General features: G+C 42.1%; 1 protein-coding gene across 2 annotated transcripts in view; it reads left to right on the forward strand.

The window, feature by feature from the left end:
* The window catches only part of grik2 (glutamate receptor, ionotropic, kainate 2), a gene marked incomplete at both ends in the record, with an annotated part of 369,944 nt that overhangs the window by 204,396 nt on the left and 138,780 nt on the right, over positions 1-26,768 (forward strand). For both annotated transcript variants that reach the window (XM_080472373.1, XM_080472374.1), the window contains 3 exons: positions 5,948-6,091; positions 11,818-11,925; positions 21,028-21,141. In XM_080472373.1, the coding sequence (XP_080328499.1) occupies positions 5,948-6,091; positions 11,818-11,925; positions 21,028-21,141 (366 nt within the window). The remainder of the gene's footprint in view (positions 1-5,947; positions 6,092-11,817; positions 11,926-21,027; positions 21,142-26,768) is intronic.

A 26,768-nucleotide genomic window follows, 5' to 3' on the forward strand; every position in this document is an offset into this window, starting at 1 on the left:
GCAGCTCTTCTGCAGCTGCTTTATAACGGACACAATGCGTCCTTAAAACAACTTCATTGAGTAAATATACTCTACTATGGAGAAAGCATTCTATATCATGATCTGATGAACTAGTTTAAGGGGAACCCACTATGTTCCTGGTTTTTACCTTTTATTGTGAAAAGATTCAAATGATTGGTGATGCTTGGACATTGGTGACCATATATAGATGGTAAGAATGACAAATTGAAATAGGATTACCTCAGCTAAAGTGACCGAGCATCGACCAATCTTTAATCTGTCAGCGTCCATTTCCTCAAAATTCAGTCCTGTGAAAATGGTTTCCGGTGAAAAGAGAGTTGAATTAAAGAAACGGGTGTACAGGTCTGAGTGTTGGATGGTTATCTTGTCATCACTAGCTGAGGCATGGGCCGTCAGGACTGTTCTCTTTTGGAGGCCGGACGCTCATTGTGACTATCCTGATGGGAACTATCTCCTGGATGGCCTCCCAAATGATTACTGGGTGTTTCCTGCAGATTCATTGGGCCCTCTGAAGATACTGAGACGTCTGTGAAGGCATTTTGGTCAACTCCATGTCACGCTTCATTAATAGGCTTAATAATACCTGGACTCTCACCATTCCACTCCTCAGCACTCGTCACATCCCTCCAGCTCTGTTGCAGCCCAGTGTTGTCATTGTGAAGTCTTAAGATTTTGGTGTGTTGATGTGTTTTTCAATTGGTATCATGAAACATGCTCCAAAGTGATGTGTGTGAGGTTGGATGAATGTGATTGCTAAGTGTCGCCATTTAAGTCAAGAGTTGGTACAAATGGCCCCATCCCTGTCCTTTGTTGCAGTCCCCCCCCCCCCCCCCCCCCCCCCCCCCGAGTGAACAGAGAAGAGATTCATAAACCCTATTTTGGATTATAGATTAAAAAGGTCTGTGTGGATCGAAACATGACAAAAGAAGTGACTCTGTGTCTTATCCAGCATTGACTTGGATCCTCTGACTGTTTTGTCAGCTGCTCTCTGGGCATTGATGACAGCAACATGTGAAAACAAAGGAATGGGCCTGTTGAGCACATTGGATACCTGACAGTCGAAGATCCTCCAGGATCAATTGTACAAGCAGCCAAACACTGGTTAGTGTGACAAGAACAACAAAGTGAGTCAGTATGGATCATATCCTTCATGTCACTGTAGTTTGACACCTTTATCCTCTACACAACCCCACATATTGGTGGAAGCCCCCTGCCAGCCCACAAACTCGACAGCCTGATTTTGACACCCACATAGCAATAAATTCACACTCCCTTTTGCTTCAACACCTTCTCCTAACAGAGATTATTAATACCTCACACTCCCGTGGGCCCACGCCAAGAGATGGTGGAGATTTCTGGAAGGCGAGCTCATTGACTGTGATTGATTTGGAAACGTCTTTGGATATCTCCTGTGCGTGTGGACACACACACACACACACACACACACACACACACACACACACACACACACACACACACACACACACACACACACACACACACACACACACACATACACACACACACACACCAAAGTGGCATCTTAAGCTGAAACCTTGCCGATGCTCAATCAGGACAGAAATGGGGAAAATGACAGGTTTGGGAGTGTTTCTTTCCGGCAGGACAATGCTTTCTCAAGCACCCTAGGGCCTGATTTCCATGCAACAACTGTGGAGGGCTGTTTTGATTGCTTTTCAATCAAGCGAGACAAACACTAATTCGATTTTTTTTTTTTTTTTTTTTTTTTTTGAAGGAACTGCAGAATTATAGGCTTCTTTCATGAAGCGTGGATGACTGACACTCTGATAGCTCCAGCAACACTCCTCTGTTTACCACCACCACTCCGACATATGATTATATACACAGAAACATATACGGTAAATTTTTGCAGAGGGTCTTGAGATAAACGTTTGTCAGTATGGATCAAGCTTGAGAGCCTTTTGTTTGTTATTCATTTGCCCAAATGGTTGGTTGTTGCTGTACTTAATAACAATAAAAAAAAAACAACATGATTGATAACTTTTATTTTAACAAATGTGGAACAACCCCCCCAATACACACACACACACACACACACACACACACACACACACACACACACACACACACACACACACACACACACACACGCACACTGTGGGAGACTTTGTGGGTCGGACATGAATTTATCAAGCGCAGTGTGACCATTATATATATTTTACCGTGCAGCACACACATAGTTTTACATGCATTATGTCTTTCTGAGAGGCTTTCAAGAGTTGGCTGCCGCCCTTTGTTTTGCAAATGAGAGCTCCGGTTAGACGTGTGTGTTCTAAATCACAGTTTTATCGAGGGTGGCCTCCAACCGGATTAACATGCAGAAGTGGGCTCTCTCGATATTAAGGGTCCTAAAAGTTATAATAGGTGAACAAATTACCTGATGGAAATAGTTCAAGCTTTTCAAAAAAGAGTGAATGAAAAAACACCCTGTATTAATACACTGTGGGGACGGCATGGTGGATTGCACTTAAGCTTCACATCAAGCCGACCAGGGCCTTTGTTTGTTCGCCCCATGTTTCTCGTTCTCTTCATGATCAGAGTTTGGCATCCGTTGGTTTTCTACAAGAAGTATCTGCTGGAAATTGCATCGCCTCCATTTTTGTTTGCTTGAGGTCAACAAACATGATATCATAAAGTTAATGGAGCATTACAGCAAATAAATCTCAACTTGGCAAAACAAGAAGCCAAAGAAAAAACAATAAATATGCCGTACGCAAGATAATCTGTCACAACATCGCAGGTGAGACACACAATTGAAGGTATTTTATAATAAAGCTTGCAAATAAAAGTTGTGGGGAGCCTGCTGACAATTCAGGACAGACATTTTTTCTTGCCTTTTCAAATACGTTGAAAACAGTCTCAATCCTAAATTCAAGTGCTCTAAATCAGGGGTATGAAGCTCATTTTACATGGGGGGACACATACAGTACAAATCTCTCTCTTTGTTTTGGTGCAACAAAGTTTTATTTTGTCAATAAGAAGTTCACATTTATTGAACTATCCTTTTACAAAACATGACAAACATTAAATTTGTATAAAACCTGCAACGAGAACAAGATTCTGCCTCAGTTCAATTTGCTTTACAACGTCTTACATCACAAAGGCAGAAAACATTTGGTCACATGTCGCTGGAAGTCAAAATTAATATTATGAACAGAACAACTTGTCAAATCGTAGAAATGATCTTGTTGACACATTTCTACATCTGTGTAGTGATCCTGATCATCTCAACTGACTCACCACATAGTAAAATACAAACTAAAGAGAAAAGAAAACCAGTTATGCTCCTGTGCGCCTTTAGTGGTCAAATCAATATATTGCTGTTAAAGCCATCGTTTCTCTCAGCTTGTGGGGAGTACTAGACTCTGATTGGCCAGGTGTGTGTCCCAGGCCACGTGTTTGACACCCCTGCTCTAAATGGACAGTGTATTATTTCTTCAGCTTTCCTGTCAGTTGATCAACACCCACACCTGTGAGCACAATCCACTGTCAGTCAGGTCAGTCACCTGAGCACATTCTTTTTGCTTCTCTCCTTTAAAATCGTATTTGTACATTAAGTTAGTAAGTTTTTGAAACTGTAAGCCTTAACACAAATAACAATGTCTGTCCTAATACAAGAAAAATAATGTATTTGGTAGTTTTGCACATTTAATCCACATTAATGTACATATAGTAAGTAAATACCGTATAGTTCCCAATAGTGCCGTGCACGAGGGCAGGCCGCGGGGTGCACGTTTATTGGGAACTTGTGTGTTCAGGTTAAAACGTTTTGTAAAATATGGTAATTACATGTGCCTTTGTTGACGCTGAAGTAGTCCTGCAAACCGTACATGAGCCCTTGCGCATATCAATATTTGCTGTGGCAGTCTTAGAAGATAGTGTTAAGAAAAAAATTACCACGAGAAAGGCCCGGCGCACGTCCAGAGTCACCGACGGACACTGACACCCCGCGGCCCGGCCCACTCGCCGATGGTCCAGTGGGGGCGATGGGGGGCAGCTGAGCACCCAACCACAACACGAGCCCAGGCCCAGGCGCAGGCCCAGGCGCAGGCCCAGGCCCAGGCGCAGACCCAGGCGCAGGCGCAGCGGTGTTACCAACAAAATAACTTACAAAAAATATATTGACTGTTGTTTATGCATTTTTGCACCCATTTCAAAATTTCAAATTTTATGTAATTTGATCCTTGGATGTCGGCTCTTCCTCTCATTGTGAAGCAGAATTCACCAAGCGTTGGATTGTTCACCACTAACAGGGAGCGTGAGCTGGGTTTAGACCGTCGTGAGACAGGTTAGCTTTAACATGCTGATGATGTGTTGTTGCAAAAGTAATCCCAGGTTTGTTCTTTCTTTTCTCTCCATATCTTTAAAAAAGAGGGGTACTCTCTATTAGGCGGTGCTCTTCTGTTGGGAACTATACGCTGTGTTGAAAACGCCTCTTGTCCTTGTAGTTTGCACTATAGTGGAATATCAAAATAAATTTACAGTCAATTTTCTCATCAAAATATTTTTAAGAGAAATAGTGGTTACCTTGTTTGACATATAGAACAATGGCTTTGCTGCCTTTATACTTCCTGATGCATTTCCTATGAACGACAGTCAAACCAGACTCCTCCTGAACAAAGAATGAATGTGAGTCATTTTTTAGTTTATTTCTAAAGTGCATTAAACCGTATTGACTTGGTAAGGTTTATTTCGTTCATAAACTGTATTCTTTGGGGTTCATCGCCTGTATTTTGTAATCTTCTATGTTGGGATGACCTGCTGTGCCTGAAGACTATTGATCCTGAATCAATTACCTCACTTGAACGGTGGGAAAATGCTTGAGGCAGTGAGAATCTGTTTAGTTTTGTTGATGTGAGGAAATGAAAACTTTCTGTCTTTGAGTTGAACCGACATGTTTGGTTGGTCACCAGTGTTTTTCATTCTATGACTTAAAAAAGTACAAGTACACAAAAAACAAAACTACTCAACTACAGTAACATGTCTCCAAGCACCACTGTTGTAAGAACAGAAATTTTTGCATTTTCACTTTCAATGTTGTGAAAACGGGGCCTCTGTCTTTTAATCTGAAACTCTGATCTGGTTCCACAACATAGGACCTCGGTGGTTCAAAGCTCGGCCTCCTAATGTCCTTTAAGAAAGTCCAGGGAGCTCCACGAAGCAGCACTCTGAGAACAAAGTCTTCTGCAGCGATGATATTGGACTAACAGCTCTTTAAGATATGACGGAGCCTGGTTATTAAGAAATCTAATCTCTCCTGCTCGATCCCCTCAGTACTCAACTGAAGACTTTTGAAGAATCATTGCTACAGCCTGATAATAACGATTTCCAACAGCCAAGTAATGAAATGCCTTCACTGTTTATGGAGTTATTCTGTGAGAGTGAAGTGTTAACATCTTTGACTGTCATCTCCCTTTGCAGCATTTTTTCACACCTAAATGAATCCTTTACCTGTCACTACGTATATGTTCATCAGTAAAGTAACAAAACACTGTGGGACCAGAACCTTACTTCACCTCCAAATCTCTGCAGATACATAACAAATCTCCCATTTTTCGACCATCCACACATTCACTTTTAAACACATACTAATGTTGCTGCTGCTCTCGTCAGTACATAATCATAATCTACACAGGCGTCATCAAATATTCATGCTGGTGTCTGTAGCATGAAAGACGCAGAATCATACATCTGACTTTAGATGCGTAGCTTTGATGCAGCCATCAGGATAATTGATATTTCTCTGATTGTGCACAGATCTCCGCTGTTGGGTGGCGCTCATCTGTCGCATGCTGTGTTCCATGTTAATGACGTTCTGTTTCTTCCTCCCCTCCTAACCCAGCCTCCCTCTGTCTCTCTCTTTCTCTTTTTAAATGACTCGTTGCAGACGGACGCCGCGCTGATGTACGATGCCGTGCACGTGGTGGCCGTGGCTGTGCAGCAGTCTCAGCAGATCACCGTCAGCTCATTACAGTGCAACAGACACAAGCCCTGGCGCTTCGGGAACCGCTTCATGGCCCTCATCAAAGAGGTAGATGTGCGTCTACCTGCCCCTCCACCCCCACCTCCACCCCCACCTCCATCCCCACCGCCACCCCCATCTTGTCTACCCTCCTCAACATACGTGGGCGCCTTCACACAGAGAACACATGCTCTCAGGGAAGCAGACAGAGCCAGAATGTAAATAAGGCTGAGGCAGCTAAGAAGACGAACATGAATAAATATAAATGATTTATGTGTATTTATTGATATGGAAATCATTTTTCCAGCCTATGCACATATAAACTCCCCCCAAAAGGGGTGGCCATCTTGAGCCGGCTCTTTGTATTTCAGCAGTAATCGCCCATGCAGAAACAAAAAACACAGCATTTGCTAAATTTGGGGTAATTGCCCTTTGGTTTGCAGCATTGGTGGAGCTGGAGCATCTAATCCATAGCTCTCTGTGTGCGGAAAGGACCTGGAGATTAGGAAATCTATATTTAGGGCTCTCAAACCCTCTAGTCCACTTTAGTTTGCAGAGATCATGGGAAGACTGCGAAGAATTAAAGTGCATAGAGAGTGAGAGAGCTGACAAGCACAGAGTGAACCACACAGATTTGGATGTATTTATATTAAGCACACAGTTTTTTCACCATGCAAATCTCATCTCTTCTTTGTGGCCCTCCCATCACTTCCTCTCTTCTCTCCACCGTGTCTCCATCTGCTGCTTTTGGGGGGGGGTGGGGGGCGGCGGCTTTCTTTTTGTGCGCTGACTGGAAGCTCTCTAAGCCTCTGAGTCACACAGGAGGATGCCAGCAGTTAGAAGAGTCACTGGCAACACTTGTTCCGATCCTTGAGGGGCTGCACAGTCGTCAGTGACACGGTCTCTGAGGTGAACTCTCCTCCGGGATCTTGACTGGAGTCACATCGTGACGTCTCTCCATCACTTAGGGTCATACAGCACCTCTAAATGCAGCGACCATACCTTTCAACTATTTTACTGAAGCATGGCCATAGATCGATCTGACTTTCTGTGCACAGAACAAATGTCAGGTCCGGTCCACTTAAAAAGAAAAAGAAAAAAAAAAACTAAAACTGAAAGAACTGCTGCCTCGGGCAGTTTCATGTTCGGCAGCAACATTTTGAAAACAAACGACATAACCAAGGAAATGCTAGGAAACTGAAAAGAAAACTGTGTAGTCGCATGTGAAGCTGCGAGTTGGTGCTGTACACAACAATTACTCTGGGATCTGACAGTTACTTCTGTCTACTTGTTCTACTTACACATGCAGTAAGATTACTGACGAGGAACTTAGTCGTCCACTGTCAATCCGAGTCTCTATGTCTACCAAACACCTTTGGACCAGATTCCAGACATTATAGCTTGAAATGCTCCGCCTCCTCACTGCAGCTGACGTGCTCAATAGGAGAATTCCTGCTGCTCCGACTTCGCTCTACATTATATAACCTGTCAGTGAATTCCTCGCTGAACATCTCAACACAACAATCCAACATGCTTTGTGTTGCCTTCACAGCTTTGCTGTGGGATTAAATGCCGCCGGTGCCTCTTTCGATACATCTAAAAAAAAATTTAAAAAACAATAATAATAAATTTGATGCTAACAGCTTGACAAAACTGAAGTGAAAATAGAAAATACACCTAAATAAATTAAAACATATGAAGTGACTTCAATAGATCTGTTATCAACCCATCCCCCCACCCCGATCTCCTCCTCCACTCTGTTTTCATTCTGTTGTTGCCTTATGTCATCATATGCATCCACATTATTTTGCAGCTTAAAAAAGCTAAAGCATCTTGGAATTTTTCACAAGCAAAACAACGGCTCCATGTAAAGGTTTCAGTTTACAGTTCCCCTAACTCCCTTTTAGCAGAAATGAATAATGTTCCTGCTTTGTTGTGTGAAACCTTCATGAGAACCTCCTGAGGTCAGCCAGTGACTCACTGCTGTGCATTAGCTATTCATTGCTCTCTGCTTTGATCAGAAGCTCTGCAGCCGCTCGTTTTTCAGCACTTGAACCACGGGGTCACTCAGCTGTGCGTATCCAACAATTGCTTTTCGGGGGTTCTGCTGTTGGGTACAGGAAGCAAAAGGAAAAAAAAAAAACATAAACCTTGTGTGCAGAATTTATCTTTGACTTGCTGGAGTGAAGTCAGCCGCTCTCAAGTCAAGGTCACCCTGAGCCTGTGACACAACAGGATGCTGAGCTTCATGTTTAAGCTTTTACATCCTGTTTTTTCTCAACATCCTCATCTGTAGCGAGGTTGTTTTTTTTCCTTGACATGCCCTTTTTCATCACAGCACAAAGGAGAGATGATATGATACCCATGCAGGGCAGATAGGTCTGATTTTAAAGTGAAGTAAGACTCTGCCTGGAGCAGCAAACAGCCAACTGGTAATACGCTGTGCTGAGAGTTTTCATCGTCTTAGGTTCGAAAATGCTTTTCCCAACAAGAATGACCTTCAGCATTCAACGAGAATTGTCCTGAAGACGGCGGTCTGAGCTGGATGACCAGCCAAGCAGTGGCACTCTGCCCCGGCAGCCCAAGGCTGCTGAAAGGCTACAGCTCGCTGGGTTAAAGCAAAGAGTTAAAAGAAAGTATTGAATAAAACACAATCAATAAGATAAATGAATTAAATACAAAATAAAAGCAAAATAACAAATATGAATAAGTTAAAACTCGTGGTACCAATTCCAGTACCGGCTATCGGATCCAAAACTGCACGGAGTACTTCTTTTGGAAAAGCTCCCCAATACAACTAAGTGAGTATTATGAGGCGTCATCCGTCAGCAGCAAGTAGACAAGATCATGAGAATGACAATAAATAAGACTGGAACATATTTTCTGACAAAATGTCAAGAGGAGGAGAAAGATAGTTCATACATCACCAGCAACTTCGTCACCAGCAACTTCGTCACCAGCAACTTAAACAGCAGAGACATTTGGACCAGTAGAGTTAGCTCAATGTCACTTATTAGTTTAACTGCTATTCTGAGCAGTGCTACATGCTTCATGCTACTGGTCGCATGCTACATGACACATGCTACATGACACATGCTAAATGCTAAGTGCTACATGCCACATGCTACATGCCACATGCTACATACTAAATGCTAAGTGCTACATGCCACATGCTACATGTCACATCCTACATGCCAAATGCTACATACTAAATGCTAAGTGCTACATGCTACATGCTACATGACACATGCTAGGGCTGAATGATTAATTGCATTTGCGATAATATCGCAATATGATAAAACGGGATTTTGTAATCGCAAGGGCTGCGATTTAACTGCTCACGTGATCTGGTCACGTGACACCTTTGGTGTCCTGCTCGTGTCATGCGCCCACATAAACGTCGTGAGCGAGCGGAGCAGAGCAGCAGTATTACTCCTTATGAACATAATTGGAAACGGCAGGTGGAAATAACTCCGGCCATAATGGAGTTCAAAGCGAAAGATATGATGCCCATTTAATCGGCTGGACATTAAGGACTGTCTGACCGTCCGGGGCTGGTAAAAGCTTTGCTCAGGCAAGTGAATCATCTGCCCACCTTGCCCAAACGGGCTGGTGGTCTTTAGGGATGGAGCCGGTCCCATCCGGGATCGGGTTCCGATATCACGGATTGGAAATTTCCGATCCAACCTGCAGAGATTTCTGATCCATGATCCTCGTCTGCTTCACTGTTGCTGAAATGACTGCAGTGTCTCCCTGCTGCTGCTCTGCTCGCTGGCTGCAAACTGTGGACTGGATTTCCTGAAGGGAGGCGGGTCTCAATGAGACCAGGAGGAATGAGTCAGGAAATCCATTCCACAGTTTGCAGCCAGCGAGCAGGCTAGGGAAGTAGCACTGTGCTATCCAACTTTTCATGGCAACATGTTGCTGTTTGGATGGATTTTACACTCAAAACACCACAAAGCAACACAGCAACGTGGATGTTAGCAAAGCAACGTGGCAACAAGGATGTTAGCAAAGCAGTTGTACAGCGAGGCGGTTGCTTTGTCAACAGACGTCACCGTTTTAAAACTCCAGCTCTCCGAGGAGAACAGCACTGACCGCGGCATTAAAACAATGAACAGCAGCTCCTCCGCTGGAGCAGGCGATTCACACCTCCGTGAAGCTGTGTCCTACTCCGCACTAAACTCCCTAAAAGATAGTCCCAATAATCTGTGTTGTGTTCGAGCTGGAAACACTGCTGTTTGTGCTGCGTTGCTAAATAATTTCCCCAGGAATCAATAAAGTGATTCTGAGGTTTTAAAGATAGAACTAGTTTATTATGAGATGATGACGTCACGCAGACCCCCACATTGTCCAAATAGAACAAAAATAGTTTGATCCTTAATGTCCAGCCCTGCATTAGTATAGTGACCCAGCCTGGTTTAGGGCTTTGATCAGCACAATGGACAAGTGCTTAGCTTGTTGTGGTGAACGCTTACTAGACTGCAAGTCACAGTACTTAGTAGGTTTACAATTGTAATTGAAGTAGAAGATAAATAAACTGTCTTTCATATTAATACATGCTTCATTTGACTTTATCTTAACATAAGCCTCGCCTATAAGAAAGAACAATTTATGTATAATAAATCTGATATTGTTTATTATAATTTAGATTGATTTCTTGCTTGTGTTTGTTGAAAAATACATGAGAAGAGGACCTTAAAAGAATAATCGCATATTAAATCGCAATATTGAGGGGAAAAATCGCAATTAGATTATTTTCCAAAATCGTTCAGCCCTAAAACATGCTACATGCTACACGCTACATGCTACATGCTAAAGGGTTTCAGGGTGCACAGACCAGTAATGCTCCATGCTAAACATGATTGATACACTCATTAACAGTAGAGCTCAGTCTACAGTCTACACTACACGCTGCCCTTCATTACTGGAGCCTTCACACAGGACGTGGTTCATGGCAACGCATAGTTTTGCATACCTTTTGGCTTATGAAGTATCAATTAATGCTTCATGGCATTTAATAAGTACTTGTCTCAGTACTCTGTATCGGCAAGTTGCTGAAGTTTAGTACTCGTACTCGTCATGGGGAATAATGCTGGATTTTCTTTGTCTTAATTTAAATGCTTTAGTTCATAGCAGAAGATCAAGTGTGACAGATAATAAACAAATAACCAGCATATCTAGTGCAGCAGATATAGATTCTTATGTAGTTATATCCCTGAAGAGTTTGACCCGACATGCAAGTTGGTTTGACAGACATTCCCTCCGCACTTGCTAATCGTAATTCATGATAATCTCCAGTGGAGTAGCATATCCTTGTATCTGTGAATAGCACTGCTGTCAATGGAGAGGCACTCAGACACTGAGTCAAAGCAGCATGACAAATGCTTTGGAGCAGCAGAGTGAGTAACTTTCAGATCTGCGACTCCCACTCATCCAACTAAAGATAGGCCCTGAAGTCCCCGGCTTCCTGCTGCAGCGGCGCTCTGATGATTCGCCGTGCCTGAGCAAAAAGCCTTCCCCGCTCTGAGCCACTTTCATGCTACATTGTATGCTATCACAACCCTAAATATCTGTAAAGATTGGGTAATTGCTTCCCCACTGTTCCCAATGCAGACTCAGAGTGTGGAAGCACCTTGAAGACTGTGCAAACAGAGACTGTGTGGAAATAAAGGAACAACTGCAAACCTCTCATGACTTACTGCTTTTCCTGAAACACTGAAAACACGTTTAAGAAGCTGATAGTAACGGATAATAACTTCTTTGATGTTCTCTGCCTGTGACTCTCTCTTAAGGCTCATTGGGACGGCCTGACCGGGAGGATTACTTTTAACCGGACCAACGGCCTGAGAACAGACTTCGACCTCGATGTCATCAGTCTGAAGGAGGAGGGGCTTGAGAAGGTTTGTCTTTCACATGGTTGGTGTTTTCTGTTCTTACTGGAAAGTTCCTGATTGTTCACAAAGACAAATATATATTGTCTCATTACTAAAAAATAGTGGTATGAGGGGATTTTGTACTAAATGAAATTGGTATTGTGGTGAAACCCTCTTTATGATCCAATCAGAGTCCATGTAAGTGGTTTGTACTGAACTGGATGTACTGTATGTCTGGTTCATAACGTAGCAATGTGACTTTTCATGCGTGCTGTTTTGAAAAAAATGACAGTTTGATGCAAGCGAAAACTGTTGTGTCCTGCTCACTCCTGATCCACCGACTGAATGGGAGGATATATTGCCTGCACATCAATCTGATGAATGTATTCATCATTTATATAAACGGGGCAATCTGATCTATCAGTGGGAAAGAATTCAATCAGAAAGTGATGATGTAAACACAGCTTCTGACAATACTGGCATTACAGTCAAAAAGAAATGTATGGACCTTGTTGAGAGGAGTTTCAGTCTATGCAGAAAAGTGTACCAATATAGATTTGACAGATTCCCTGGTATAGATCGTAGCTTTAGACGACTTGGTCTGGTTATAAAGGATTTCATCACTTTTTTGAGACTCAGCAGTCTGCAGTGGCCTCACATCTCTAGACTGGTGTTTTTGAGGCCACGCAGCTGGATTCCGCCCAGCAACGTTTCAGAGGTTAGAGGAGGGTTAAATCCAACAAAGTTTACCCTGACACAGTGCAGTTTTTCATGGCCATTGCCTGTGCACAGCCATTCCTCTGAAGCACCTCGCTGACCTGGTTGCCAGGAGATTTGTGTTGCAGCCACAAAGCCTTGTTAAGAGCAATATTCTGTAAATGAAAATAAATTGGAATCATCCATCCAGGGAGTGCAGGAGGATCAAACCGGCTGCTGGCAGCCTCTGAGGAACTTCACTGAAAGTTTAACATCAATTTAAAATAAATGTTCAAGGCTGATTTTACCTTTTGTTATGAAGTTCAGGTATAAAATGAGAGTTTGTGACATGTAACAAAGAGCCAGATTGAAATTCAGGACTATGTATTAGTGAAACACCCCGAGCCGCCGGGCCGCACTCAAATGTCACATTTAAATTATGGATTTTTTTATTCAAAATGACACCTAGTCTGCATTTTGACAAGCCGAATTGAAATAGACTTTTAATGAGCATGTTGAAGACAGATTTAATTAATTGTACATTTGATAGCGCATTGAAATGAGTCTCAGTTCAGATCAAGACACAATATGCATATGAAGGATGTCTTAAGACTCGGTCCTCAAACAATTCCTGTCACTGCGCTGGATAACTTGTCATTAGATTTGTCAACGTGTGACAAAGAGTCCTGAGATCATGTTGTGTCGTATTGCATGACGTGACATACGTCTGTGAAGTCCATTGTTTAGAATAGTCTGCTCAAGTAGCACAATACAGCAACATCACCACTTTTTCTCTATATTTATATGATTATTCGATCAATAAACCTTCAAGCATCTTCATCACTTTTGTCATAACTGAAAGGATTGCAGAGCTGTTGTCTCTTTCCTTCCTGTTCACTGAGCTTTTTAGTCCGTATCCAAAGCTGTTGTCTCATTTGAAGAGGTGTCGCTATGTAACTAAACTCCTGTTGACTGTAGGAAGGTTTAGCTAACTCAGTCCTCTGACAGAAACATGAAAGGTTTCCCACTGAAGATAGCATTGTACGGATGGAGGTATGGAGGTATGGAGGTATGCAGATCAGCAGTCTGCAACTTTTGCCTCTGGAGCCACGTTCAGTGCTTCTGTACTGGATGACAGCAGCTTACAATAAATAGCATGTGAATTAATATTTTAATATCTTGTTTCACAGCAGAAACTCGAGTTGACAAGCATGACACTTCAATTTGAATTAATAGGTTATGTATAGCTGAAGCCTGCATGTTCCCTTTCACTGCAGCTGCTAGAAGTTTCCAACATCACCTCTCAGCCAGTTAACCCTGAAGAACCCCTAAGAAGGAGAAAATACTTCAGTTTTCATTAAATGTGCAAATCTCACTCTATTTCACACTGTAAACTAGTGAAGACTGCTCAAACAGTTAACAATGGATGATGAAAGATTTTTTTTTTTAAATGAAAAACCTTAAAAATGTAGAATTAGTAAAATGGTTGAAACATCTTAAAAAACTGAAATGGGGATAGTTGCTAAAAGTGTTGAAATGACTAAACCTACCAAAATGACAGAAATGTATAAGGCTAGCTTTAGAACCACTAATATTGTCCAGAGGGTTCAAACTAATAACAACTTGTTGTTCTTGCATTAAAACAAGCTACAGTTTGGGTAAATATACCAAAACCAATTACAAAAGTCTACAATATGCATAGTCTTCATTTTGAGGTTTTAACATGTTTTATAGCTCCAGAATCTGTTAAATCATCTCTTATAGTCATAAAAGTTGTGGGAATCCACCCTACGGCCATATTAACTAGTTCTTCTGCACATGCTCAGTAGATGGACAATCAGAACAATGTTTCCTCGTCTCCCAGTCCATTTTCTGCTGGACTTGGTCGTTTTACAGTTGACAGTCACCGTACAAGTATCCGTGTACTCGCCATTCACTTGAAACGTTGCCGTGTAAACAAGGCCTCTGGTAGTTTTTGTTTTAGTTGGTGGATGGTGTGAAATCTTCTTCACAAATTTGGTGGAAGCTTTGTGGTTGTGACACTGAAGTTTTGTCACTGAATAGTTCAGCAGCTTTAGTCTTCAGATATCATAGAAGTTGTGAAGCTCATATTGGTGCATACACTTTGTTACACGTTTATTTTGATCAAACTAGTGGAAAATCGGACTGGTTTTTCCATCAAGAGAAAAAGGCTAATATTAACTTCCTTTCTCCAGCATATATATTCTTCTTATATTCTCACATTTTTACATGTTGGTACTATAAAGAGTTAATGTTTCCTTAACAAGACCACAGCTGGTGACATATATCCCGGTTCTGATTGCAGCCATGTCCCCATGCTACTCAAGAAGCGTCAGATTGAATGTGAAGGAGGATTTTAGTCTGAGCTTTTTGAGTGAATTTGACATTTTATGCGACACAAATAGCTGGTGACAGAAGACATCAGATCCATTCAGATAACAACACGCAGATTGATTTTAAAGCTTGCCAGGAGCTCAAGCTGTTTCATGTTATTTTAGTCAGAACCCTCAATAAACTGCAAAAACTTAGTGGAATGAAGAATGAAGGCATAAAGTCAAGTAGCTGCTGTTGAAAATGTGTTGTGTCAGTTACCAATAAGACCATCGGACAGGGTAAGCTCGTGGGAGGAGCTCCACCAATGGAAGAAGGAAAATAGTCAAAGTGAACTGCAAAGCAATCAAGGCAACAACGATTGTTCCTCCAGTCTACACAAACAGAATGAATGACGCAAATTGCATGCAGTGGATTTAACTAACCAGTCATACTTTATTAACCCACTTGGGGAATTTCCTTTTTCTGCATTGACCCGTCCTACTTCTAGGACAGAGCAGGCAGAACAACTTCTGGGGTCTCAGTGTTGTGTTGTGTCCGCTACTGTTAAAAAATGTGTAATACAATCTATGTGTTCCTTAAAGTTCTTGCAATTTGCTTTGTGGTTTTGGCCCACGGGCCTTATGTTTGACACCCCTGATTTAATGCAAAATGTAAAAGTAAACAACAGAGCAGCTTTCCACATGTAACAAGAGCAGAGTTCTGGGAATAGTATTCATCGTTTGTATAAATCATATCTAAATGCATACGCAGTAGCAGCATTTCTGCTTTCTACACGGAGACAAAGCCCGAGCGTTTTCAAACAGTTCAATCTTAAGTCCTGTTTACACGACAACGTTTCACGTGACAACACCGAATCCGCCCCCCCAAAAAAAGTGTGTTTCCACTGCAGCAGCGGATACAGAGACAACGATGTAGTTAGTCTGCCGGGCCACTGGAGGGTGCTGTTACTTGATTTTGTAATGAAACTACACAGACGTGTGTGCGGAGAACAAAACACTGTAAACGTGAAGAAAATGGAGAGAACCCGACATCCACATGGACTGATGATGCATCGGATGCTATCAGGGAGAGTCTCAACTATTAAACTACTGATCTGGACCATAAAACTAGAATACGAACCGCGATTCATACCACTATGGAAATAGACAGCTCTTCACTGAACATGTCAGTAGGATGTGGTTTGCAACCCAACTCACACATCAGATTTATAAATTGCGTTCCTCATCCTATACTTATTTGCTTCCCATGATGGAGAAAGAGTTTTGGAGCTCGATATAGATGCGCACAGCAAGATCTAGCCAAGCTGCCCTCCCAAGCTGATTAGCATGTTCACAACACACAGAGCCCAACATGCAGTCTGAAGCGATCAACCCAAGAACACAGAAAACCACCACATGACCATGGTTTAGATAAGTAGCACATCATAAATTGAATCTACACGGAGGAAACTTCCACGCTAACGCCATTTAGCTGACATGGTATCCACCCAAACAGACCGGGCTTCCTAAGCTGCCTGGATGAGCTCCTGACACACCGTAAACCTCTGTCAAATCCCTGGCCTGTCCATTCCTGTCACAGTATACACGCCCCAGCTGTGCTTGAGTTCTCATATGAATAGGCGCACCTCTTTATCCAGGAATGGCATCTCTCCAGCGCATGGCACTCAATTTAAGATTCATGAGATTATCAGCGGGTGGAGAACCCGCTAACTCTGCCGAAACAAACAATAATCTTGCCTGCAACTGAGAAACACTTCACACTTGTGCATCCTCACCGGGGCCTGGCTCTCAGCAGCTCCTGACCTCTGGTCTGTGTGCCTGCACCTCCATGAATAATTTACTCCATTAATAAAAAACCCTTCAGAAGCCCTCCAGCGTCATGAAGCTTGAATTAAAGACTTGATTTGCAATTACAAAGCTTATCCGAGGCCCCTCGCGTGGGGGCATCCGCGCTGCTTTGAGTAGCATGTGCGGCTGGTGGCGGCGTGAGATGGAGTGTTTTTGGTGGCTTGGAGTGATGCTCAGAGCAGAGGGGTTGGTTGGAGTGTTCAGCGGGAGGGGTGCTTGAAGGAGAGCTGAGAGAGGACAAGAGAAACCTTGAGGCATAATCTCATATCTTCGCCGTCCTCTTCAGTGCCCCCTTCTCCTCCCCTCTTCACCCCCCCCCCCCCCCCCCCCGTCAGGCCAATGGGGCCAATCCGGATCCCAGATCATCTCTACTACTGTTCGCTGGGACTCTAGGAGGAAGTGCTCCCTCTGAAAGTAAGTGCTGAGGGTTCACATAGCTGTCAGCTGTGTCCTCGGGGTTCTGTACGTCTTTCTCTACTGGGATGGAAAGTTGTTGTTAGTCTGAGTATGGAATATATCTGCACTGTGTGTATTTGTGGTTGCCAAGCGCATGTCAAATATGCTACAGCACAGTATAGAAAGAAGACACATTGACAATGGAAATATTCGTACCATGTGATAGAAATCCACGGTCAAAGTTATCATATTGAGGGTTTTGGGGAAAAACAGAGTATCTCCATATATATTATCTCTATATTAACTTAGAGAAGCCTGTTCATACATTTATTTTCAGCAGGCTAGATGTTTGTGATGGTGTGTTTCCAGGTCTCAGTAAAAAGAATCTGTCAGAGTGCTGCAGCCAGAGTTCTCACCAACACACAGGCTGGATCACATTACAGCTGAGCCTCAGTCTTTGCACCGGCTGCCAGTGGGTCCAAGAATGTACTTCAACATCTTACTTCTTCACCAAGTCTCACAGCAGTTCATCGAACAGTTACCTAACTTAATCTATTCATTCGTGTTCTGTGACCCGTTTTCCCCCTTGGTTTCGTGTTACACAAAACAAATTTCAAACTAATACATTTCAATTTTTGCTTTTTACTATTAGACGGTAGGGCTGGGTATCACCAGGTACCTCGCCATACGATACTGTCACCGTATTTTGCCCACGATAATGATAATATCACGATACAGCGATTCTGCGATAATCAATATATTGCAAGAACTTTCATCCACGATACATCTGTGTCACTGAAGAAATTCTGGATTATTGACTGCACTGAATCCATTTCACAGGAATGACAAAACATCGTCAATTAATTTCACAGGAATGACGGCCCAGTTAAAGTGTGTACTGCACAGTGGCTCTTCTTAACACACATTGACCATAACTAATCCAAAATCCTTGTGTTATGTATACGTCTTTAAGGGAAGACTGATACAAAATAATGCTTCACCAAAATAATGTCTGTCTGTGCAAATTAACATAAAATCATTAAAAACAAAATGAAGGCAGAAAATACTCATTTCAGTGCGAGTATTATCAACTTCTCTGTCAACATGGACACATATCAGTGCTGCTTAACAAGCAGAATGAACTTGTTTTATGAAAACTGGAAAATTCTGCATATAAAAAATTAACATTTCAGTCAGTGTATTAGGCAGGGTATGTCATACCTCGGTTCAGTGTATGTAGCATTCGGCGGAAACTATCATTTTCTATGACACTATATGGTCTTAGATCTTTACAAATAAGGCAAGTGATGAACTTAGTAATACCGGCAGCCCTGGGGGATGCAGAAGGAAGCTTTGTTTTAAATACGGTGTTGATTGTAGGCTGGCTTTCAGAAACATTAGCATTAGCGTCGCTAACCGTCTTCTCCTCCACGGACAAGGTGGCTATGCATGTCCGTTGTGTTGCTGGTGTACTTCCCTTTGTGAGACAGTTCTTGCAGATTGTGAACTCTTTATGAAGTGTTGCTCCATTGCCTACATTTTAGACTGGAAATGTCACGTGTTTTTCTCTGCTGTTTGCTAATCCTCCGCCTTGAGACATTTTCCTCCTGTACTTCTTTTTTAAATTTCCTTTCTAATAGCTACCGCAGCACCCACTCTCATGCCAAGCGCCATCATGTGGAGGGTTGAAGTAGTGATTCTGTAAATCAAAACTGTAGCAGGTTTTTGTGAGAGAATCTGTTCAGAACGGCTGTATGTTTATTGTTTAAATATGAATTTGGCACGAGTGTATCGATAACGTACGGCGAGATGAAATATTGCGATATATTGTAGTATCAATATTTTGGCACGCCACTATTAGACAGCACATATGCTGTGATGTTTTGTCTCGCTTTTTTTCCAACAATCAGGCATTAACAAATTTTACTGTATGGCCCATCCACATTAATGACTATAACATTCCCAATAAGGATGTGTGCGTCCACACTGCCGAGCATTAACATTTTGTGAACACTGGCTCTCAACAGGTACCGTGTGTTTAGCTGCATAGAAGCTCCGTATCCCTTCAAATATAAAAGGCAAAAAAACATTTGTGGATGAATTGAAAAACATCGGTCATTTTCGTTGTCCTGTATTAGCCGGAGGAGGACCGAGTGCTGCTGGACAAACTGATAGTGGAAAATATAACAGAAGATCGGTCTCTTACTGCCGTATTTGTACGTCCATATGTGTAAAATAACGAGGGAAACAGTCCAGAGTAGGGCGTTTCTGAAAAAACATTAGGAGGTCATGTGACATATTTGAAATCTCAACCTCTCTTGCGCTGTCTGTCTGTCTGTCTGTCTGTCTGTTTCTCTCTCTCTCTCTCTCTCTTTCTCTATCTCTCCCTCCCTCTCACTCTCGCTCCCCCCTCTCTCTTGCTGTCTCTCTCTCTCTCTCTCTGTCCCCTTTCTCTCACTCTTTTCTCTCTCCCTCTCACTTCTCTTTCACTCATTCTTTCACCCCCCCCCCCCCCTCCCTCCCTCTCTCTCTCTGCTTCCTTAATGTCTCTGAAGAAGGAGTCCGGTTGTTGCCAAGTTTGGTTGTTGTTGAGTTTGGTTGTTGAGTTTGGTTGTTGAGTTTGGTTGTTGAGTTTGGTTGTTGAGTTTGGTTGTTGAGTTTGGTTGTTGAGTTTGGTTGTTGTCCAGGCTGGAGAGAAGCTGCTGGCTCCTGTAGCAGTTAGCACCTCCTGCTAACTCAGGATGGCTGCGCTCTGCAGGAGGAGGAGAAGAAGAAGGAGAAGGAGGAGGAGAAGCAGAAGCTGGTGATTCAGGAGAGTCTTTGCAGCGTCCTGGTTGTTTCCTTTCAGACCTGAGAGCTGGTCACTTGCTCTGTGATGCTTTTCCTGCTTGTTGAGGGAAAAGCAGAACAAGGTTCTGAGTTTTCCAGGATTCTTTCCTGAGGAAACTGGTTGGTCTTCCCTGGTTGAGGTGTGACGCTGGGTTCTGGCCTCTGGTTGGTCTTCCCTGGTTGAGGTGTGACGCTGGGTTCTGGCCTCTGGTTGGTCTTCCCTGGTTGAGGTGTGACGCTGGGTTCTGGCCTCTGGTTGGTCTTCCCTGGTTGAGGTGTGACGCTGGGTTCTGGCCTCTGGTTCCCAGGGAAGCTCTGAGCTTCGTGGCTGGTCAGGAGAGGAGTTGAGGAGTTAAGACCTTCGTTTGAAGGCCTCTACTGTTACTGTGAGCAGCTCTCCTCCTCCTGGGGGCTGCAGTGATTCATGGCCCACCTGCGGTGAGATGATCGGGCACAATTGAGGATTGTCTGTGGTTTGCTAACGTCACAACACACCGTTGAAATTAAACTTAAATTCACAACAAGAACATGTAAATCCCACACAGAAAGGCCCTCTGCCACAATTATTATTCCAACCTGGGACAGTCTTGAATAAGGTGAGAGCGCTAACCCGACACAGCCTCTACAATACTAGTGCATATTTATTCTACATGCATTTCAAATGGTTGTTGCTTTCTTTAGACTGAAGCCTGCAAAATTATATAATTCCATGATTCTCTACTTGATTATGGTGGTTTCTCTTCTCACAATGGGCAAGTTTTAACACAAACAGGAGAAATTAAAACATTGCCTTATGAGTAAAACTATTTCATCTCCTTCAGATGAGCTCCAAATGAAAAAGACTGATGTTAGTTTTGAAATGAATTCTCAGCGGAGGAGAAAGTGAGACTAATAGTGGACATTCAGTATGATGCATCCGACTTGATTCAGCTGGCTCAGACTCATGGCTCTTTTTGTTCTTAAAGTAGAACTAAGTGACTTAACCAACATGTATTTTGTTTTACAGATTGGTACCTGGGACCCTCCGAGTGGCTTAAACATGACCGACAACCAGAAGGGAAAGACAACCAACGTGTCCGATTCCCTGTCCAACCGATCCCTCGTTGTCTCCACCATACTGGTATGTGTCTTTCCAGGAAGTCTGTTGGGTGGTTTTCTTTTCCAGCCACACTTTTCTAGGCTTCCATACTTTTTCTTTTACCACCATCATAAATGGGACTTTGATACGGGACATCGTCTATATAATGGAGGTTGTTTCTTGTGTTATACTTAATTGTGGCTGTCTATACACGAGTGACTTGGAAATGTGTTGAAGTCATAGAGGCTGAAAATATTCTCTATCCAATAGAGAGTATTGTCGTGCCCTCTGATGAATAACTGAATTGATTTGCTCCCCAGCATCAGAATCTTGTTATCGCTGGATTAACAAGTGAGCAAAGCAGGCAACTGCCTCAAGGTCTTCAAAACACCAGGGCTGTTGTCTGGCAATTACCTTTGTGATCTTTTTGTGTGAATATTTCAGTAATACTCACAACACTAAAGCAGAATAGAAATGGCTAATAAGGTCCTATGGGTGACTGGTGTAAATCCTCAGTGACTCATTACCTTCAAATAAATCACTCAGTAAACAAAGGCCAAAATCATAGCGCACAACAAGTGGAGTCTTTGGTTTTTGACATTGTACTGTGTGTTGTATGTCCTGGTAAGGAACCTGTGACTGCATGGACTCAGACAAAAGTCTCATTGGGAAGTGATATGGAAGAAAGCATGCCTTTATAATATGTACCGACATCCATCCATCCATCCATCCATCCATCCATCCATCCATCCATCCATCCATCCATCCATCCATCCATCCATCCATCCAATCAGAGGTCAGGGTGTCACTCAGAAAGGCTGAGAGCCAATCACGGGCAAACAAACAGTAAAGAGACAAATAATCACAAACAGCTTAAATTAGGACTGTAATATATCAACGTGCAAAATTAGATCATTTTGTTTAGTATTATGATAACAATGTCATTTAAGATAAAAGCAAACATTTGAATACATTGCATTATTTTCATTCGGTAATCACATTTATTCTCACATTTCTTTCATTTTGAATGCAGAGCTTGAATGCACAGTGTTTGGAAACATAACTTATTTCAGTTCATTCAGTTTTTTTTTTGTGATATGTATAGTATACATGTTCATACTGGGAAAACGATTGATTTGTGATATGTTATGCAGTTTTAGTTTCAAACAACAGTGAACCAAACAAGCTTGTCTATGGACTGTGGGGGGGCAAGTTTTACAACTCTGAGCAAATATAAGCAGCACACCCTCATGCATCTCATCAAACCTTCAATTGATAAAAATTACATTTTTCTCTTCTTAAATTATTTTAAAGAATGTATACTTCAAAATGCCCCTATTCATCTGACAACTAGTTTTCAGGTGATTAAACAGATAAAATTGTTTGAAAAGAAAACTTTATCTTTCACTAAAAGCAGAAGCTCAAGCTGCAACCCTTCGTCAGCTCAGTGGAAATCAGTCAGAGAATAAATGTTATCACGCTAACACATGTCCATCCTGATAAGCTGTTTGAGGTATTTTTCATCATTAATAATAATTAAACATTATGATAGGAAAGTAAAAACTGGTTAAAGATATATATCTACTTTGAAGTGTCTTATTTTTGTAAATTTAACAGCAATTATCAATATTGACTGTATGGAAATACTGAAAATTATAGAAGTAAAATCAAACCTGCATTCAGTGTATGTATTTATTCACACACACACACACACACACACACACACACACACACACACACACACACACACACACACACACACACACACACACACACACACACACACACACACACACACACACACACACACACACACACACACACACACAGTTAATTCATAGTGATACCGTTCTTTACAGTATTGTAGAATAAAAGGCTGTAACTAGTTTCTGCCAAGAGTTTTGCGAAGCAGGAGGACGTTCACTTCTTTAACGGAGGGTTCTCTCTGTTTTTGTGTCATGACTGTACGTAAATTATGAATCTGAATACTTTCTTCTCCATGAGAAAAAATTCACTTACCTCTCTGTGCCATTTTGGACCAACATGCAAATCAAATTCCACAGCTCAGAATGTCTGTTTATAGTCAAATCAAATTGTAATGGTGCTTTATGTGGGACCAATTATAGAGGGCTAGAACAGCTCTCAGCCATAACAGACTCTCTCCAAAGATGTCATTATTTTTAAGCTTTTCCTCTTGAAAAATCCTTCAGTGGTTTGCCTGAGCTGCCCTTTCTTTTTAGAGCACTTTCTAGGGATGCATCGCTCCGACTCAATTGAAGTAGAGTACCCCAAAGCACTGCACTCCCAAATTGCCAGTTGACTTCACCACGGTGGAGGACGCCAATTTGAGGGAAGCAGGCTCAGGCAGTGAAAATTGACTGATTGATTGTCCAATAAGATTTCATGCTTTACGGCTCTGCCTCCTGCCGAGCAATTTATCAGGCACATTGTGTTTCTTGCCAGTGCTGTCAGAACCGAAGAATTCAAACCGAATGTCAGGAAGATGTACATTTAAAACATTTGCACTGGCAGATATTTGCAATAATACTAACTTATTCAGCATTAGGTGTCCTCCGGAAAGGTCTTCATTTGAAAACCTGAATAATCTATGCCTCTGCTTGAATTGAGGTAAAAACAGGATGACAATAAGATTTACGATAAATACAAACACAAAATAGAAAAACAAGTCTTCTGACCTAAAGTTTGTTCTTCATGATAACGGTGCTCTTTCTCATACCCCTGAGTGAGAGTATAGACATTGTTCTATTCAGGGGTGGCATAGCTCGGTTGGTTAGAGCGGTTGTCTCCCAATTGGAAGGTTGCATGTTCAATTCCCATCTCTCCATGCTGAAGTTTCATTGGGAAAGACACTGAACCCATTGGAGTGACAGTGCCTTGCACGGCTGCAGCCTCCAATGGTGTGTGAATGTGATGAGCTATGTAAAGTGCTTTGGGGCTGTTGTCAGCTAAAAAGCACTATATAAGTTATTCTATCTGTAGTTTCCATCAGGAGCACTTTGTCCATTTTCTTGTTTTTGGTCATGTTTTTTCTTGATTTCTGTGTTTTTTTGCCTCTGACTTCTGCCTTCATTCATTAATGCTGTTTATCTATTCAAATCATTTGCCAAATTTTCAGTACTAATATTTGGTTTTTGAAAAAAAACTAGACAAAAAGATTACTATGGTAATATTTTATCAGTCAAGATGAAATGTGGCTGTGGTGGCTCCTGAACTGAAATGAATTTGACAGCTCTGCTGTAGAACTTTTCTCAACTTGTTCCATCACTTCTTGAAGGTTTAACACATCAGAGTGTCCCGGGCAGGATGGCAGCTTGTCCCACGAAACTTTATCAAATTGGCTCGATTGTGATTTGCTTGCACTGTTGATTTCTAGAAACCTGGTTGTGTTTTTGTTAGTTTTGTTTGGGAGACACTCATCAGAACTCCCCTCCTTTTCCTGGGGTGATGATGTGATCTGGAGACAAAAGCTTTGGGTAGTAAGATGTAAATGTGCAATTTATTTGAAGTAGGTTCTGTGTTACATTTTCTCACGAGTTTTTATTTGATGTAATGATTGATTTGTCTGTTGGTTGTTGAGTTGAGTTGACTGTTTTTATTACCAAATTCCAAGTTGACGTCTGAGTCTATGGAGTATGTCCTCTGTCTTGTTAATTATATTGTTTAATTCATGTTTGGATTTTAGAAGTTCCCTGATTACGAAGTCAGAGAAGGAACGAACATCAAGGAAGGAACATGAAGAAGGTCCACTTTTCAGTTAAATTCATTTCAGAATCACCCCCTACACCCATACACTAACGAGGCTTTATAGTACTTGTAATATTAATATGACATTTTAACAAGGAAATATGTGGCGTTGCTTTTTTATCAATTTGTATCCTACAGTCTACATGATAGATCCAGAGTGTGTGTGTGTGTGTGTGTGTGTGTGCGTGTGTGTGCGTGTGTGTGTGTGCGTGTGTGTGTGTGTGTGTGTGTGTGTGTGTGTGTGTGTGTGTGTGTGTGTGTGTGTGTGTGTTGCGGGGCGGGTGGGGTAGAGGCAAGCTAAATTAAAGCCACTTATGATCCTGTTATTGAAGAGGCAAGCATAAAAATAACAATATCAAGCAAATTGCGGGTTGTCATTATTTATCGTGGGCCTTCTTTCCTTCCGTGCGTGCTGTGAAGTGATTGGATTGCAGTTATTAGCAAAGACTCTCCGCAGCTGTAATTGCCATATCAGGATTGAGTCATGGGGAGATGTGTGATGGCTGTGAGCAGCGAGGAAAAGGAGGGAGGGCTGACAATAATTGGGTTTGTTACATTTGATTGATGCACACTTTCATCCCGCTTCTCATCATTTTCTCAGGGATTATGTACTATAAAACATGATGTAATTACAGTTGAGATCTTGGCCTATCAACAGTTTATCTACTTTGGAAATCGCTCCCATAATGTTGCAGTGGAAATGGAGTACCTTTAGGCTAATGGTTAAAGCTGCAGATAATATACTGTGTAATGTCTTGGAGGGAGCAAAGAGCAGGCCTGCTTCTACCTCCACAGGAACAACCAATGTTTCATTTGTCATTGCAGCAGGTCCACTGTTCTGAAATACTAAATATGACATTTCAATACGACAGACTTGGAAAGCAAAATGGAAACGCAACCAAAGAGCTGATTCATAGTGAAGAACCAGGTGGACTAGACAAGACTATTCTGGACTACTTGATGACAGGACACTAGATCAGGATATTACTGGACTGGAGGAAATTAAACATGTCTATTCTCTACAGCACAAGATGATCTGTTAAATATTAGTTTATTCTAGAGAAGACCAAACAACACAAAGAGAAACCAGACTTGTCTGGAGATGAGGCTATTGTAGACCAAACCAAACTGTTTGAGAGGAGAAAAGAAATGAGCAGAGAGAGGATACATGACTATTCTACGTGAAACAAGACTATTAAAGGAGACATATCATGCTTTTAAATCCTTCCTTTTTACATATAAATCATACAGTTGTGGTCTATATAAAGCGGAACTGCAATGCTTGGGTCTGAATTCCTCATTATTAGAGCTCCACAGGCCCCTTTTCAACCCCTTTTCTGATGTGCTTCTGAGAGCAACTCGTTTTGGGGCGGTCTCTTCAAATGCAAATGAGACACTTCATACCCCGCCTCCTCTCCAGGTTGCAGAGGTGACACTCGGTTCAACGCCACCCTGTTCGGCCATCTTTGTAGTTTGATAGAACAGATACAATTATCTAGCGGCGCAGAAACTTTATATTCACACATTATTTACAAAATGTCAACAAGGGAAGATTTGTCCATCCAGCCATACATGTTGGAGCCAGAGTCGGACCCGGCGGAGCGAGATGAAAATGACGATGATGCAGCTGCAGAACAACGTCTTCATATGGATGTAACGCAATGGTGTGTTACTATATTTACACTAACTTCTCCATCCATGCCCACTACTACAATACTGCCTGTATTACAACGACTATTTAACACAGAAGTTACATTATAATCTAAAACGAGCACACAGCGCTAACATATGAAGACGGTGCAACTGCTAATGCTAACAAAACAATGACAGGGACGTCTTATCATCACACTTTTTAGCGTTATATACAGCTTACCGAAGTGCTCTGTTCGTCGTCTCCATAGATA

Source organism: Lipophrys pholis (assembly GCF_963383615.2).
Source record: "Lipophrys pholis genome assembly, chromosome: 9".
Classification (NCBI taxonomy): Eukaryota; Metazoa; Chordata; class Actinopteri; order Blenniiformes; family Blenniidae; genus Lipophrys; species Lipophrys pholis.